General features: G+C 61.4%; 1 protein-coding gene across 2 annotated transcripts; it reads right to left on the bottom strand.

The window, feature by feature from the left end:
* Positions 1–121: 121 nt before the first annotated feature.
* Positions 122–2,703, bottom strand: CCDC188 (coiled-coil domain containing 188). Of its 2 annotated transcripts, XM_050746211.1 has the most exons (9): positions 2,060–2,703; positions 1,857–1,964; positions 1,669–1,773; positions 1,445–1,501; positions 1,303–1,362; positions 1,135–1,199; positions 922–967; positions 599–648; positions 141–524 (listed from the first exon to the last, which is right to left on the bottom strand). In XM_050746211.1, exons 1-9 carry the CDS (start codon positions 2,549–2,551, stop codon positions 338–340), a joined length of 1,170 nt encoding a protein of 389 aa, XP_050602168.1. In that variant the 5' UTR covers positions 2,552–2,703; the 3' UTR covers positions 141–337. The 2 variants fall into 2 exon arrangements, with proteins under 2 accessions (XP_050602167.1, XP_050602168.1); XM_050746210.1 differs by lacking the exon at positions 599–648 and having other exon boundaries at positions 122–524.
* Positions 2,704–13,963: the final 11,260 nt, after the last annotated feature.

The following is a 13,963-nucleotide window of genomic DNA, read 5'->3' as shown; positions in this document are numbered from 1 at the left end:
CCTGTGCAGAGGGGCTGCCTTCTGGATGGCAGGTGGGATGTGGGGTGGGAAGCCAGCCCTGAGGCTGGGGTCTCCACCCTGACGGACCCTCGCTGCTGGGTCACCCGGTGTCCCTCCCCCAATTTCCACAGAGACATGCTCACCGGCCACATATGTCATGACTCTATGTCCAGCCACAGGCCCAGCCCTCAGGACAGACCCCGCCTCCACCCTTCTCTGCAGCTCCTGGCAGGGACGGTGCACAGTGGTGCTATGTGCAGGGGGCCGGCGCGGCCACTGGGCATCCGGGGCAGTGCTGGTCGCCTGGCCTCCTCGCTGGGGCCGTTGGGCTTCCGGCCTAGAAGGGCAGGAAGCCGTCCACCTCGAGGCGCAGGAAGGGGTCCAGCAGGGCCCGGAGCTTCCAGACGGTGGCACGGCTCAGCAGGGGCGGCACCAGCCCCTCGAAGGGCGTGGGGTTCACCACGTACACGTAGGCAGCAGTCCAGACCAGCAAGGTGCCCAACAGCAGCCTCAGGGTCAGCAGCCTGTGGGCGGCGGTGGTCAGGGGCAGGGGCGCGCGGGGGGCCTGGGGGCTGGTCTCTGCCGCGCAGTCACCTACCAGAGCTGGCCTGCCAGGCTCTTGGAGCTTCCCAGCTTTGGCCTCCCTTTCTGTCGGGGAGGGGCTGGATCAGAGCCCACCCCGAGGGTCCAGGCTGAGGGCAGGGATCCCTGGCTTTGGGAAACCCTCCTCAGACAGGGGTCCCCCCACCGCAACCCTGGCCCCTTCCTTCTGGACAGGCTCCTGCAGCCTCTTTTCGGATGCCCCCGCCCTGGGCTGCCCTCCTGGAGCCCATTTGTCCCCCTCGCCCAAGTAGGGCCCTGGGTGGGGAGGCTGGTGTCCAGACCCAGAGTGGGGCGTGGGGGGCTCACTGCCATGCTCACCATCTGCTGCTCCTTCCTGGCTCGAGTGCGGCACTGGGCCCGCTCCCTGCAGGGGCCTCACGGTCAGGACCCCATGCCCTCCACCCCCAGCCTGGCACCCACCCCCTGGCTTGGTGCTATGGAGGTCGGGGGTCAAGGATGGGTCTGCCCTGTCCTGACCAGGACCCCTTCCGAGACCTTGCTCAGCCGGCCTGGCCCCTGCCCCCACGTCACCTGAGTATCTCCAGCTGGATATCCTCCATCTGGTCCAGCACGCCCCGGATGTCCTTCTTGAGGTTCTGGGGGCCAGAGGAGGTAAGCATAGCAGGCCCCGGCCCCACCCTCCCCGGCCTCTCGCCTGTCCGGCCCTGTCCTTCCAGGTGCTGTCCTGTGGGGACCTACCAGGAGGCCGGTGGCCTGGTTGTTCAGGGCCATGTGCATCTCAGCCACGCTGTCCCACACCTGCGGGGAGTGGGGTCACGCCTGAGGAGCAAGACCCACTGGGTGGGCCCCCAGTATCCCTCTCCCTCAGCCAGGCGGGCACCTCTGTGATGACCATCTTCTTCCTCTCAAAGCACAGGCGGATCTGCTGCAGCTCGTTCTGAGGGTGGGGCCAAGGGTGGGCTTGGGCGGCATCAGCAGGGTGGCCGGTACCTCCCTGCCGGGCCCACCGGCCTGCTGCACGAGGGTTCCCCCCCCACAGCCCTCCCCCAGGCCCACCGGCCTGCTGCACGAAGGTTCCTCTCCACTGAAACCCCCCAGGCCCACCTGGGACTGCTGCACGAAAGCCTCTTGCCCCTGGCACAGCTCCCGCCGCAGCAGCTGCAGAGGTGCCCTGTTCCCCAAGGGCTGCGTGCCAGCTGGGTCAGGGGGCTGTGGGAGAGCCCCCAGATCAGCCCCAAAGCTGTGGGCTAGTGGGGTGTTGGCTGCATGGGGTCCCTGGGCCCTGTACTTACCCAGGCCAGAGCAGTGCAGCTTGAGTGTTCGGGACACAGGGGCAGGAACTGCTGCCCCGGCCCTAGGAGGGCCCCCAGCTGCTCTCGAAGGTCCTGGTTCTGCCTTTTCTGGGGTTGGGGGCAGAGAGAGGGGACTGCCTGTTATGGCCGCTCCTGGGGCTGGGGCTGGGGCAGGGGTACCAGGCGGTGGGTGGCGTGCTCACCAGGCTGTGGTTCTCCTGCTCTAGCTGCAGGAAGGACTGGTCTGCAGAGCCCAGCGGCTCTGCAGAGGCCAGGGCCCCTCCCTCTGGTGACAGGGGTGGGCATGGGCAGGGTCTGGGCTCTGAACCAGTGGATTCCCCCTGCCTGGGAGCCCCCTGGTTCGACCCTGGGTGCAGGGGCCAGCCCCACCCAAGCCCTGCCTCCACGTCTCCTTGTCTCGGCCCCTCAGGGTCTCTCGCTCTCTGCTCCTGGCTGGACAGAAAGAGCCCAGGAGCTTCACCCTCCACTCTGGCCCCCCTGCCCCCTGCCCCTGGGACTGGGAAAGGTCTCTGGGACTGCACTGAGTGAGCAGAGGAGATGGGGCCTAGGCAGGGCCACCCTGCAAATCCCTGGCAGGGCTGGTCCAGGCATTCTCCATGGCTGCCGGAGGCTGGGGCTGGGGGACACTGGGGGTGGGGGTGGCCACAGGGGCCCAAGGTTTTCAGCCCCTCCATCCCTCCCTGCAACCCCTTCCTGACCCCAGGTCCAGGCTCTGGCCTGGCCCAACCTGCCACCCTCTTACTGAGGGCTCTGGGTGACCCATTGGCTCCCAGGCTGCCCCAGGCAACAGTCACAAAGGCCTGGGTGCAGCCAGGGAGGTCACAATGGGCCCCTCCCACCTGGTTCTGAAGTTGTCCCTCCTGATGACCTCACTGCCTCTGACCCACCGACCCACGATGCGAGTTTTTTTCTTTCTTTTTATGGGAAGGGGCCTTGCTCTGTCACCCAGGCTGGAGCGCAGTGACACAATGATGTCTCATTGCAGCCTCCAATTCCTGGGCTCAGGCAATCCTCCCACCTCAGCCTCCCAAGTAGCTAGGACTACAGGTGTGTGCAACCATGCCTGGCTAATTTTTAAATTTTTTTGTAGAGATGGGGGCCTCACTGTGTTGCCCAGGCTGGTCTCAAACTCCTGGCCTCAAGCAATCCTCTTGCCTCAGCGTCTGAAAATGTTGGAATTACGGACGTGAGCCACTGCACCCAGCCTGGTTATTTTTCTTAAGATGTAAAACAGATAATACACACACACACACACACACACACACACACACACACACTCTCACACACGGTGTGGATTCAAAAAATATCAAACAATAAAAATGGTGTCCAAGACTTTCCCACTGGACAGGAGCCTCCTCTTTAAGCTCCTGGAGGTGGGCTGCCATCCCCTGCCCCTCGTTCCCACTGAAGAGGTCATCGTGTAGCCTGCCCCTCGTTCCCACCGAAGAGGTCATCCCGTAGCCTGCCCCTCGTTCCCACTGAAGAGGTCATCCTGTAGCCCAGCTTTTCTTTTCACCTAATGTATCTCTGAGGTTTTAAAACATTCTTTTCTAGCTATGTATCGAACACTTACTTTATGCCAGATACAGTGCATGCCATTGTTACCCTCTGTTTACGGGTGTGGAAGCTGAAGCAGGAAGCCCTTTGGTCACCTGCTGAAGGCCACGCTGTTACCGGTGGGACGGGATTTGGGCAGCTGAAGAGCACTCATCCAACAGTGGGGCCGGATTCACGCCCCAGGCCCGTTCCCTCCTGCTCCCTGGTGCTCCTCACGCCATCGGCCCCGCTGCCCCTCACTGCCCCTGAGTCCTAGTGCCTGTGTCTTCCTTCTTGAACCCCTCAGCCCTCAGTTAACCCTCAGAAAGCTGGCTTGGAGAAGTCCTCATGTGGTGGGAACAGCCCCGTTCCCTGCTCTCTCGGTGTCCTGGCCCTGCTGCAAGGTGACTTCGCCTCCTACATCAAGAGGCGGGTCCTGGTCTCCACCCCTGGGCTCTGGGCCGGCCTTGGATGCACTTGGCCAACGGGATGCTCCTAAGCTGCCGTGGGTAGAGGGTGGCACGACACTTGTGCGCTGGGCCTGGACCTCTCTTCCTTGGCTGTGGGGACTGTCCTCTCTGCAGGAGGCCTGGGCTGGGCTGCAGGATGAGAGGCCATGGGGCAGGAGAGGCTTCTGTCAGCCCAGCCAGTCCCCAGCTGCCTGAAGATGGGTGGACAAGCCCCAGAGAACCGGCCCATATGGCAGCCAAGTTGCTGGCCATGTACCGCCGAGCCCCGGGCTGCCATGGTTGTTGTGCTGCTGAGTTTTGGAGTGGGCTGTGATGTGGGAGGAGACACTGAGAGGCCTCACAGGCCTACAAGCATCTTACCCTGACCTCGTGCCTGCTGGACATCGGGCTGGGGAGAGAATCGGGGCCAAGGGCGTTTTCCCACAGGACTGGAAGGCCGGTCGTGGTCCTTGGTAGTGAGAAGCCTGTAGGGTCCCCTCTGATCCCTGCACCTCTGGGGGTCACACCAACTGTGGGTGATTCCTTCCTCACAGCGCTGGGTGCTTGGTGAACACATTCTGCCTCGAGACCTGGCATTTCTTTGATAACATTTCTTCTCATTTCCTGCTCATTCTGGAACTCCTGTCAGTCAGATGTTGGGCCTTTTGAATTGATCCTGTGAGTCCTTCTTTCCACCTTTGCTTGTAGATAGACTTCCCTGAATACAAACACACACACACTCTTTCTCTGCTTTTTAAAAAATTGGTTTTGGGGCCGGACGTAGTGGCTCACACCTATAGTCCCAGCACTTTGGGAGGCCGAGGCAGGCAGATCACTTGAGGTCGGAAGTTCCAGACCAGCTTGGCCAACATGATGAAACCCAGTCTCTACTACAAATACAAAAATTAGCTGGACGTGGTGGTGGGCGGCTGTAATCCCAGCTACTCAGGAGGCTGAGGCAGGAGAACGGCTTGAACTCAGGAAGCGGAGGTTGCAGTGAGCCGAGATTGTGTCACTGCACTCCAGCCTGGGCAACAGAGCCAGCCTCTGTGTCAAAACAAATAAATAAATAAAAATTAAAAATTGGTTTTGGATTTTAGCAGTCCTGTTTTTCATTTCCAAGACATCTCCATCGTTCCCCAAGCTCCCCTCTTCTTGTTCCAGAGAATTCTGTTCTGCTCTTACGGATAAAGTGGGTTTGGGGGAAGGCAAATCTTTTCTTTCTGCATTTTCTCTCTTGTGGTTCTGTTTTGTTTAGTCTTGGAACTTCCCATGAGACTCAGTGCTCAAATGTCTGGCTTTTCCTTCTTTTCGATCCCTGTTTATAGGGGAGGCAGGCAGAGCTGCCGGGCACTCCTCTCTCCTTTTTAACTTGAGGAAGCCGGACACCCAGGTCTTGGGAGGGAGTCCTCCTGCCTCCAGGTGGCATCTCGGGCTGCAGGGCTGCCGTCTGGAGTGGGGACAGTACCAGCTCCCACTGCTGTCCTGCCATGCTTGTTCGCAGCATGTGTCTCCTCACACCAGTGACGAGGCCACTGCTTGGCTGCCGCTTGCCTTCTTCCTGCCAGGCTGTCCTGCTACGTCAGCCTCCACTCTCCACCTCAAGTGTCTCGAAATATCTTGTCTGCAGATGACCTCTCTCCTGTTCTCGGTGCCACACGGGGCCTCCCCAGCAGAGGCGGCTGGATACCTGGTCCTAGCTGCCAGAGGCTGTCTGTTTAGCTGCCAGAGGGTGGCAGCAGCCTCTAGGACCCTCTCCTAGCCTGTGCCCTTTTCATTCTTTGCTGGAATGTCATGGGTCTCAGGAGGTGCTGAGCTGAGAGACCCCATGGGGCAACTTGGGATGGGGGCTAAGGAAGGCCTCTTGGAGGAGCCCTGAGGCGAGGTGGCCCTGGGGTGGGGTGGAGGAGGTCCTGAGCAGCAGGGGCGGGGACTGCCCCTTGCTCTCTGTGTCCCTGAGTGAGTGGGGCGGGGGCTGCCCCTTGCTCTCTGTGTCCCTGAGTGAGTGGGGCGGGGGCTGCCCCCTGCTCTCTGTGTCCCTGAGTAAGTGGGGCGGGGACTGCCCCCTGCTCTCCAGGTCCCTGAGTGAGTGGGGCGGGGACTGCCCCCTGCTCTCTGCATCCCTGAGTGGGGTGGGGGCTGCACCTGCTCCGTGTGTCCCCAGCCTGCTAGGTGCCCCACAGGGGCCAGGATGCTGAGGAGGGAAAGGTCTTCATGGAGACGGGTGGCCCCTGTAATAAGGAAGACAACACTGGATTCCTGGGCGAACAGCAGGGCAGGGTCCTTAGGTCCCAACATAGGTGCCCAGGCCCAGGTGAGATTCCCCAGTGGCCCCGAGGGGGTGCCCGGGACACCCTGGGTGGCCCAGTGTCCTCCCATCACCCTTGCCCCTGGGCATCATCCTCCTTGGCCTGGAAACCCTGAGCTCCCTGACGCCCCCGCCCCTCTCCCTACCTGTGCCAGGGAAGGCTGCTGCTCTCTGTCAGCCCTGGAGCCCCTCCTCCCCCAGCTCCTCTCACCCCTCCCTGTGATCCTTGCCAATCGCCCTGAGCCCGAAAAGGTGGGGGACTCTTGGAGAGACGGGGTCCTGGATCCCCAGCTCTGGGGTCCCCTACTCACAGGGTCAGATACGCTAACAAAGGCCAAGCACCCTGCCAAGCGGTGTCCTGGATTGGGGTGGGCATGGGGGTTCGCCTCAGGTCCAGGCTCCGGGATGTCGTGCAGGACAGGGCGCGGCTGCGGCTGTGGCGGGGGCACTGGCTGGAAGCCGGAACTCCCGGCCTTGAGGGCGGAAAGTGTGGCCAGTACGGCGTGCTGGGGGGGCCATGGCCCCGTTGCCAGGCAGCGCCTCCCTGGACGCCAGTTGCCATGGAAGCCGGTTCCTGCCCATGTTGCCACGGTGTCCAGGTGGCCTCGGGGAGTCTGGTTCAGAGGGGCCGCCCTGTGCCCTTGCCCGTCCTCCGATGCCCAGGTATGGGCTGGGAGGGCAAAGAGGAGGAGAGGCTGCGACGCCCAGCATGGAGACCCAAGTCCTTCCTGCTGGAGCTGGGCTGCGGCCCAGGGCAGGGGCCAGATGTGGCTGTTCTGCTGTCCGCACTGCGGACTTGATGTTCGTACCCCAAGCTCATTTTATTTATTTTCTATTTTTATTAAGACAGGGTCTCACTCTGTTGCCCAGGCTGGAGTGCAGTGGCCGGATCTCAGCTCACTGCAAGCTCTGCTTCCCAGGTTTATGCCATTCTCCTGCCTCAGCCTCCCGAGTAGCTGGGACTACAGGCGCCCGCCACCTCGCCCGGCTAGTTTTTTGTATTTTTTTAGTAGAGACGGGGTTTCACCGTGTTAGCCAGGATGGTCTCGATCTCCCGACCTCATGATCCGCCCATCTCGGCCTCCCAAAGTGCTGGGATTACAGGCTTGAGCCACCGCGCCCCGCCGCTAATTCTTTATTATTTTGTTTTTGTAGAGACTGGGTCTCGCTGTGTTGCCTAGACTGGTCTTGAACTCCTGGCTCAAGTGATCTGCCCGCCTCAGCCTCTCAAAATACTAGGATTACAGGTGTGAGCCACCTCGCCCATGCTTGGCTGCTTCCAAGTATATCTCAAAAGCCAAGAAATAGGCCCTGAGTGGATGGACCTTGGGGTCACTGGGCCAGCTCCAGCCCTTAGAGGACCCCATCTCTGTGTCCCTTAACATGGGCTCCTGGCCCACACCCACCCAGGCTGCCTGGCAGGGTCTGCTCCCTCTCCAGCCCTCGGAGCTGCCCTATGTGGAGGGTTGGGGGTCCCAGAAAACCTGGGAGAAATGGCCATGGGCCCTGGCGTGGGCACTATCCTTCATGTCCTCCCAGGGCCTGGGCTGTAGCCTGAGGTGTGAGCGCTCCTTTGCCTCAGGAGGGGAAGAGGTGCGTGGTGGCCTTCAGTCAGGCCCGTGGGGTTCCAAGAGTGGTCTTGGGCCTCCCAGCTTCCCCTAGACTCACAGCCAAGAGGACGGGTCTGCGGGGGGCTGTGTGAGGGATGCGGTGGCCTGCAGAGCGCCCCGCCCTGTCCAGGGCCAGGGTGGCGAGTGGACACATGCCCTGAGTGCCGGGCAGCCTCCTCTGCCTTCCCACCCTGTGGGGCACCCCTGAGGGGACAGAGAACAGATGGGGGCTGGGTCCTGGGAACAGGGTGTGGGGGAAGGGCAGAGTGCTGGGGATGCTGGGCCCACACCTCCCTGTCCTCCCAGGGTGCGGGCGATGGCAGGTCATTTGTCTCCCTCCTGAGTGAGTCTCTGGACACGGATTCTCACATTTTTTATTTAAGAATCAGAGAGATACAAGAATGTCAAGGAAAAATCCTCTCATGGACAAGGCAGCCCCAGTAAATGACTGTTAGCCGGCATGACCAGGGCTCCAAAGCCTCAGGAGGTGGCTGTGCTGGGGCTGCCAGGCCTCTGGCTCCAGAGTTGCCCGGGCTGAACTGAACATACCCACCCCTGCCCAGGCCCAGGGACACCCTGCCCCTGAGGAGACCCCCGGCGTGGCCAGTCCACCTTCTTGGCACTCCCTGCCCACCTACCCCTTCTAGTCGAACAGTGGAGCTCGGGGGGGACAGGGTGGCAGAGTGCCTGATGGTTGGTGCCAAGGTCATTTCCCAGGTCCTTGTTGGGGCCAAGAGCCAGGACTCCTTGCCCATCCCCGTCGCTGCCCTGTGCCCGCCCAGCACCTCCTGGGGACTAGGCTGCCTGTTGGAGCAGGAAACACAGTGCTGGGCTGTGAGCCCCTGGGGCCTGTCTCTGTGCCCCAGGACCAGGCTTCTGGGTTGAGGGAGAGACCAGGGGCAGGTGAGGAGCGGCAGGGCTCCCGGAATCCCTCCATGCCCGCCCCTCGGTCTCCAGGACTTGTGTGCATGTACAGGCTGGAGCTGTGGTGCAGTTCCCAGTCTCACCACCAGATGGCACCATGCCCCTACAGAAGCAGTGCCCAGCGCAGGCCAGGCGGTTCTCCGGAGCTGCAGTGGGGGCATCCGCCCAGCCGAAGCTCTGGCAGGGCAGGGGCAGTGCTGGGGGAGCCCCCTTCCCACTTGGATCCGAAGTTCCCATGGGGGCCTAGCACAGGGGCTGGCCGGGAAGTCAGAAGTTCCCTTGTTGGGTCGAGGGTGTCTATCCCACATTTCACACGGTGAGGAATCATCCCAGACATGCGGGCACTGTCCCGGGGCTGTTTGCTACCCCTCCCAAGGGGCAGGGCTCCTGTCCTGGGGACTTCCCAAGCATAGTAGCCTTCGGGCAGCCCCAGCCTGGCCCCAAGTTGTCCCACTTGTCAGTGGGCAGCGGGGTCTGGAGGAGGGGTCCTAGCTCCTGTCCAAGGTCGTGACTGCCCCTGACCAGGGTGTGGCAGCCGCTGTGGCCTGGGTCAGTGAGGCTGTGGCCAGAGAGTGGCCCGGGTGTAGGTGCTGCTCTCAGCTAAGAGACAGCCCATCTGGAGGAAGAACCAGGAACCAGAGGTTCCCAGCCCACAGGAGGACAGCTTAGGGTCAGTAGGGGCCCCCCGGCAGGGACTGCAAGAGGCAAACCACATGGAGAGTCACCTGAGAGGGAATGATGGAGGCTGGGGGAGGTGGAGCCCCCACCTCCAGCTGCTGCCTCGGCCCCCACAGCAGGCGAGGGCGGGAGGCTGGCCCTGGCTCTGGCCTGGGAGATGCCAGCCAGGCCTTGGTCTGGGGCGGAGGGCTGGCCAGGAGGCTGGGTACGGCCACTGCTCTGGAGTGACCACACCATTTCCACCCTGCTTGCCTCATTCTTCTCATGAGGGCCTCAAGGGGACACACCAGAGGTTTACTGGGGGCAGGGCTGGGGAGGGATCTCAGCACTGGCCTTCTGGGGCCATGTGTCCGCTCTGCCCCTTTCTGACCTGGACTGGGGCCTCTGCCCTCCCCCGGGCCTGGTGACAGAGCCCTTTCGGAGGCCCTCAGGCCCAACAAGCGTGGTTCTTGGAGCCAGGCTGAGGGCTGGGCTGTATCCTGGTGGGGTGGCGTGGGGTGGGAGTGAGGCTGGGAGCAGGTCGAGGTTGGTGCCTCAGGCTCTGGGGAACGGGCCTGGGATGGCTGGAGAGCGGAGGAGAGGCTCTCTCAATCCTGGGCTTTGGGGTCTGAGCCCAGCCCTGTCCCGAGGCAGGCCGTCCCCTGCAGCTCTGGATTCCCATGTTGGTTGGAGTTGCGGTGAGAGGTGCTGGGGCCTCCCTTGCCTCTGCCCAGGACACACAGCTGAGAAGTCATGCTCTGCTGCCCGACTGTAGGGGTTTCAAGCCCCACTGGGGCCTCCAGGTGGGCCCTTGGGCAGCAGGACCTTGTGGCGGGAGGAGGGGACCCTGGGAAATCAGGGACCAGGCAGGGGAGGGAGAGAAGGCAGAAGCACAGTTGTGGGTGTGGTTACCCGCCCCTTCCCGAACTGTTCCTCCCGGTGCACCCCACTCCAGTCCTCTGGGCCAGCTGCCAGGGGGTGCCAGAGGCCACCTCCCTCCCCAAAAAGAGGTCTCACCGTCAGAGCCAGTCTTTGAAGCTCCTGGTGACCTCAGCCTGTTGCCCTTGACCCTGAGCTCGCCTAGATCAATTGGGAGGCTGCTGTTTGGGCCTCAGTTCTCCCATCCTCAAGGAGCAGGTCCTCTGTCCCCTGACAGCACCCCTCCTCGCTGTGCCACCACCACTGCCAGGGTTCTGACCTGTGGATGTTCCCTAGGGGGTGGCTCTGGGCCCTCAGGCAACCGGCTACTCTGGGTGGTGGTTTGCACGTGAATAGTGTCACACTTGGGTCCTTTGCTTGAAGTTGGCTCTGCTGAGTGCAGCCTGCAAACATTTTCAGGAAACTCAATCCACAGCTGGAGGCTTGGGCTTCTCCCCAACCCAAATGGCCCCCAGCCAGCCAGAGAGCCACGACAACCCAGCCGCTAGCAACTGCCAGCAGGAAAACCACTACCAGCCGCTCACAGATGGACAGCCCATCCCAGCAGCTGACCCCACCTCCCCGCCCCTCTGCTGACCAACCCAGCAGCTCCTTGGGTGGGTGTGGCCGCCCTGCTGCCCCCACTTGCTCCCGGACCCTGTGCGAAGCGGTGCTTCAACTCAGCAGAGCCTTGCCTCTCTCAGAGCTGCTCTGCTGCCTGACCTGGCAATGTCATGGGTCCTCTGGGCACCGGCGCAGTTGGGTGGGATCAGCTTTGGCCAGCAGGTTGGGGACAGGTGGGTAAATCCTCCTCCCTCTATGCTGTCTCCGCTTTCCTCCTCCTGCCCGGCTTCCCTGTCTTTACCCCACTCTGGCTCCCAGGGTTGCACTGCTCAGAAAACTGTCGCTGCCAGGCTGCTCGCAGGCCTGATTTTCTTGGGAGCCTGGGCTCCCAAAGAAAAGACCCTGACCAGCCCTCCCACCCACCACCCACACCGCCAACCAGCTAGCCAGCAACCGGGCCAGGAGTGATCAGGAGGGGCCCACCCGGCCACCCACCCGGCACCTCCAGCCAGACAGCTCTGCCCACTCAGGGCCGTGAGCTGGAGGTGCCAGGAGCCTTCCGGGAGGCGGTGTGAGGCATTCTTCTTAATAAGTCCCGCATCAATGATAAAGGGCCGTATCAACCCCTCGCTGATGTGCAGTGAGTGATAAACGTTTAATTTATCTCGGGAACTGGACGTAAGTTATAAAAATGGTAATTTCTTGGAGATTCAATTACGTGTTTTCATTGTTACCCTCGGTAATCAAGGAAACGATTTTTTATAAAAGACCGTGGGATGACACTGATCTCAGGAGAGGATCTGGGTTGGGTGGGGGCTTTGGGGACAAAAAGGAGGGCAGTGTCTGCTGGGGACAGGCAGGGCAAGTGGAGCTGAGCCGCCTGGCTCACCGGTTCCTCTAGCCCTCCAGCTCCTCCAGCCCTCTGGCCTCAGTCTTCCCATCTGCCGATGGGCCCATCTCTGGTAGGGAGGGTCTGTGTTTTGGGATGAGGGTTGATGAAGTGAGGCGTGACTCCTGGGCCATGAGGGTGGCTGTGAGGGTGGCTGCATCCCTTTGCCTCCCTGCCTGGTGCCTGAGCAGTCTCATCCATCTGCTGAGGCCTCTGCGGGGAATACAGAGGGGTTCCTCGTGGAATGCGGGACCTGATTTTTTCCCCAAGTGATGTCTTGGCTCTAAATAACATTTGCAGGATTAATGGTGCCGGCAGCCAACAGCACCAGGTGATTGGAAAAAGGGTTTTATGGCCCCGTGGGTAAAATTGAACTTGCATCCGAGGTGTATTTCCAAGATGGGATTTTCCTCCCTGGCAGAGGCGGCACATTCCACGCTAATTATAATGGCAACTCCTCGACATTCATTACCCGCAATGGGGGGGACACCGGTCTGGGGCACAGGGGCAGGGTGTCCCTGGAGTCACCTCCAGGCCCCCTAATCTCAGCAGACCCTGGGGGGGCTGCTTCTAGGAGATGCGCCCTTACCCAGTGCGGGGCCAGGGAAGGGGGAGGCGGGAGCCCCCAGAGGATGAACGAGCTCTAGCTGGGCTGCACCGGGGAGGAGGCTGGAAGGAGGCCCCAGGCTGAAGGTGGGACCCAGCTAGTGCCTGCCCAGGGACCCACAGGAGCCTCGATGAGCAGACTCCGGGGAGGGGCCTGGCCCATCTTGTCGCAAGGGGCTGGAGTCCTGGGCTGAGCTGGGCAGTTGACCTTGGATCTGACTCAAGTCTTTTTACCCCAACTCAGGCTCCTGCAGCCCAGCACAGCGCCCAGCCAGGATGGGCAGGAGGAAGCCCTTCCTCCGAGGGGCCCTCACCGCACCCTGCCTGAGAGGCCTCGAGCCCCAGGGCTCTTGTCTCAGCACCGGGCCAGAGATTCGGGAACTATGGGAGTTTGGGGGACCTTGGTGGCTGAGGGTTGTGCTCGTGGAGGACTCCTTGAGTTTGGAAGATGAGGCCCACCTTCTGCACAGCCAATAGGTCATTGTCATGGGGACACTGACCACCAGCACCAACCTCCATTCCCTGCCGGGGACACCTGCCTTTATCACCCATTTCCCAGGTGAGGACAGGGGCTCAAAGAGGGGCAGGGTTCCTCTGAGGTCACACAGCAGGTGAGCAACAGAGCCAGTGAGGGCCTCGGGGTGTCCTGCCAGGGGCTGAGGTGTGCCCACATGCAGGAATCCAGGGGTCCTTGGGCCAGGGCCCTGCCAATAGTTGGGGGCTGGGGGAGGGAAGGGAGCATTGCCAACCCTGTAGCCCCTGCCCTGGGGGATAGGGGGAAGACGCATCCCCAGGGGCCCGATGGGCAAGGTGGGCCATGCTGTTCCCTCTAATCTGCCACAGGTGAACCTGACAGGAGTGGGGATGGAGCCTGGCATCCCCAGGGAACCTCCTGGAGTAATCACTCCACATGCTCGCAGTAAATACTGGGCTCTTCTTCCCTTCCCAGTAATTGAACTTATTTACTTTTAACTAAGATTAAATGTTCTCTGTGAGCTCAAGATACTGACTGCCCTGTCAGGCTCAGTCCACTCTCTACTCTTCCTGCCTCCGGGGACTCCCCCAGGCAGGGAGGGACCAGGCAGCCCTGGGGGAGCAGAGTTGTTTCTCCAGGAAACTCCAGGTGGAGAATCCATTTACATCATCACCACTGTCACCATGAGCATGGCCATAACCACCATCATGGCCAGCTCCACCAGCATCACCACCATTACCACCACCACCATCACCATCACTACCACCACCACCACTACCATCACAACCTCCATCACCTCTACCATGACCACCACCACCACCACCACCACCACCATCAACATCACTACTACCAACACCATCACCACCACCATCACCATCACTACCACCACCACCACCATCACAACCTCCATCACCTCCACCATGACCACCACCACCACCACCACCATCACCATCACTACTACCAACACCACCACCACAACCTCCATCACCACTACCACCACCACCATCACCACCACCACCACCACCACAACCTCCATCACCTCCACCATGACCACCACCACCACCACCACCACCATCACTACTACCAACACCACCACCACAACCTCCATCACCACCACTACCACCACCACCATCACCATCATTACCACCAC

The sequence above is a fragment of the Macaca thibetana genome, chromosome 10 (genome assembly GCF_024542745.1).
Source record: "Macaca thibetana thibetana isolate TM-01 chromosome 10, ASM2454274v1, whole genome shotgun sequence".
NCBI classification, from domain to species: Eukaryota; Metazoa; Chordata; class Mammalia; order Primates; family Cercopithecidae; genus Macaca; species Macaca thibetana.
This window is presented reverse-complemented; position numbering and strand designations above follow the sequence as displayed.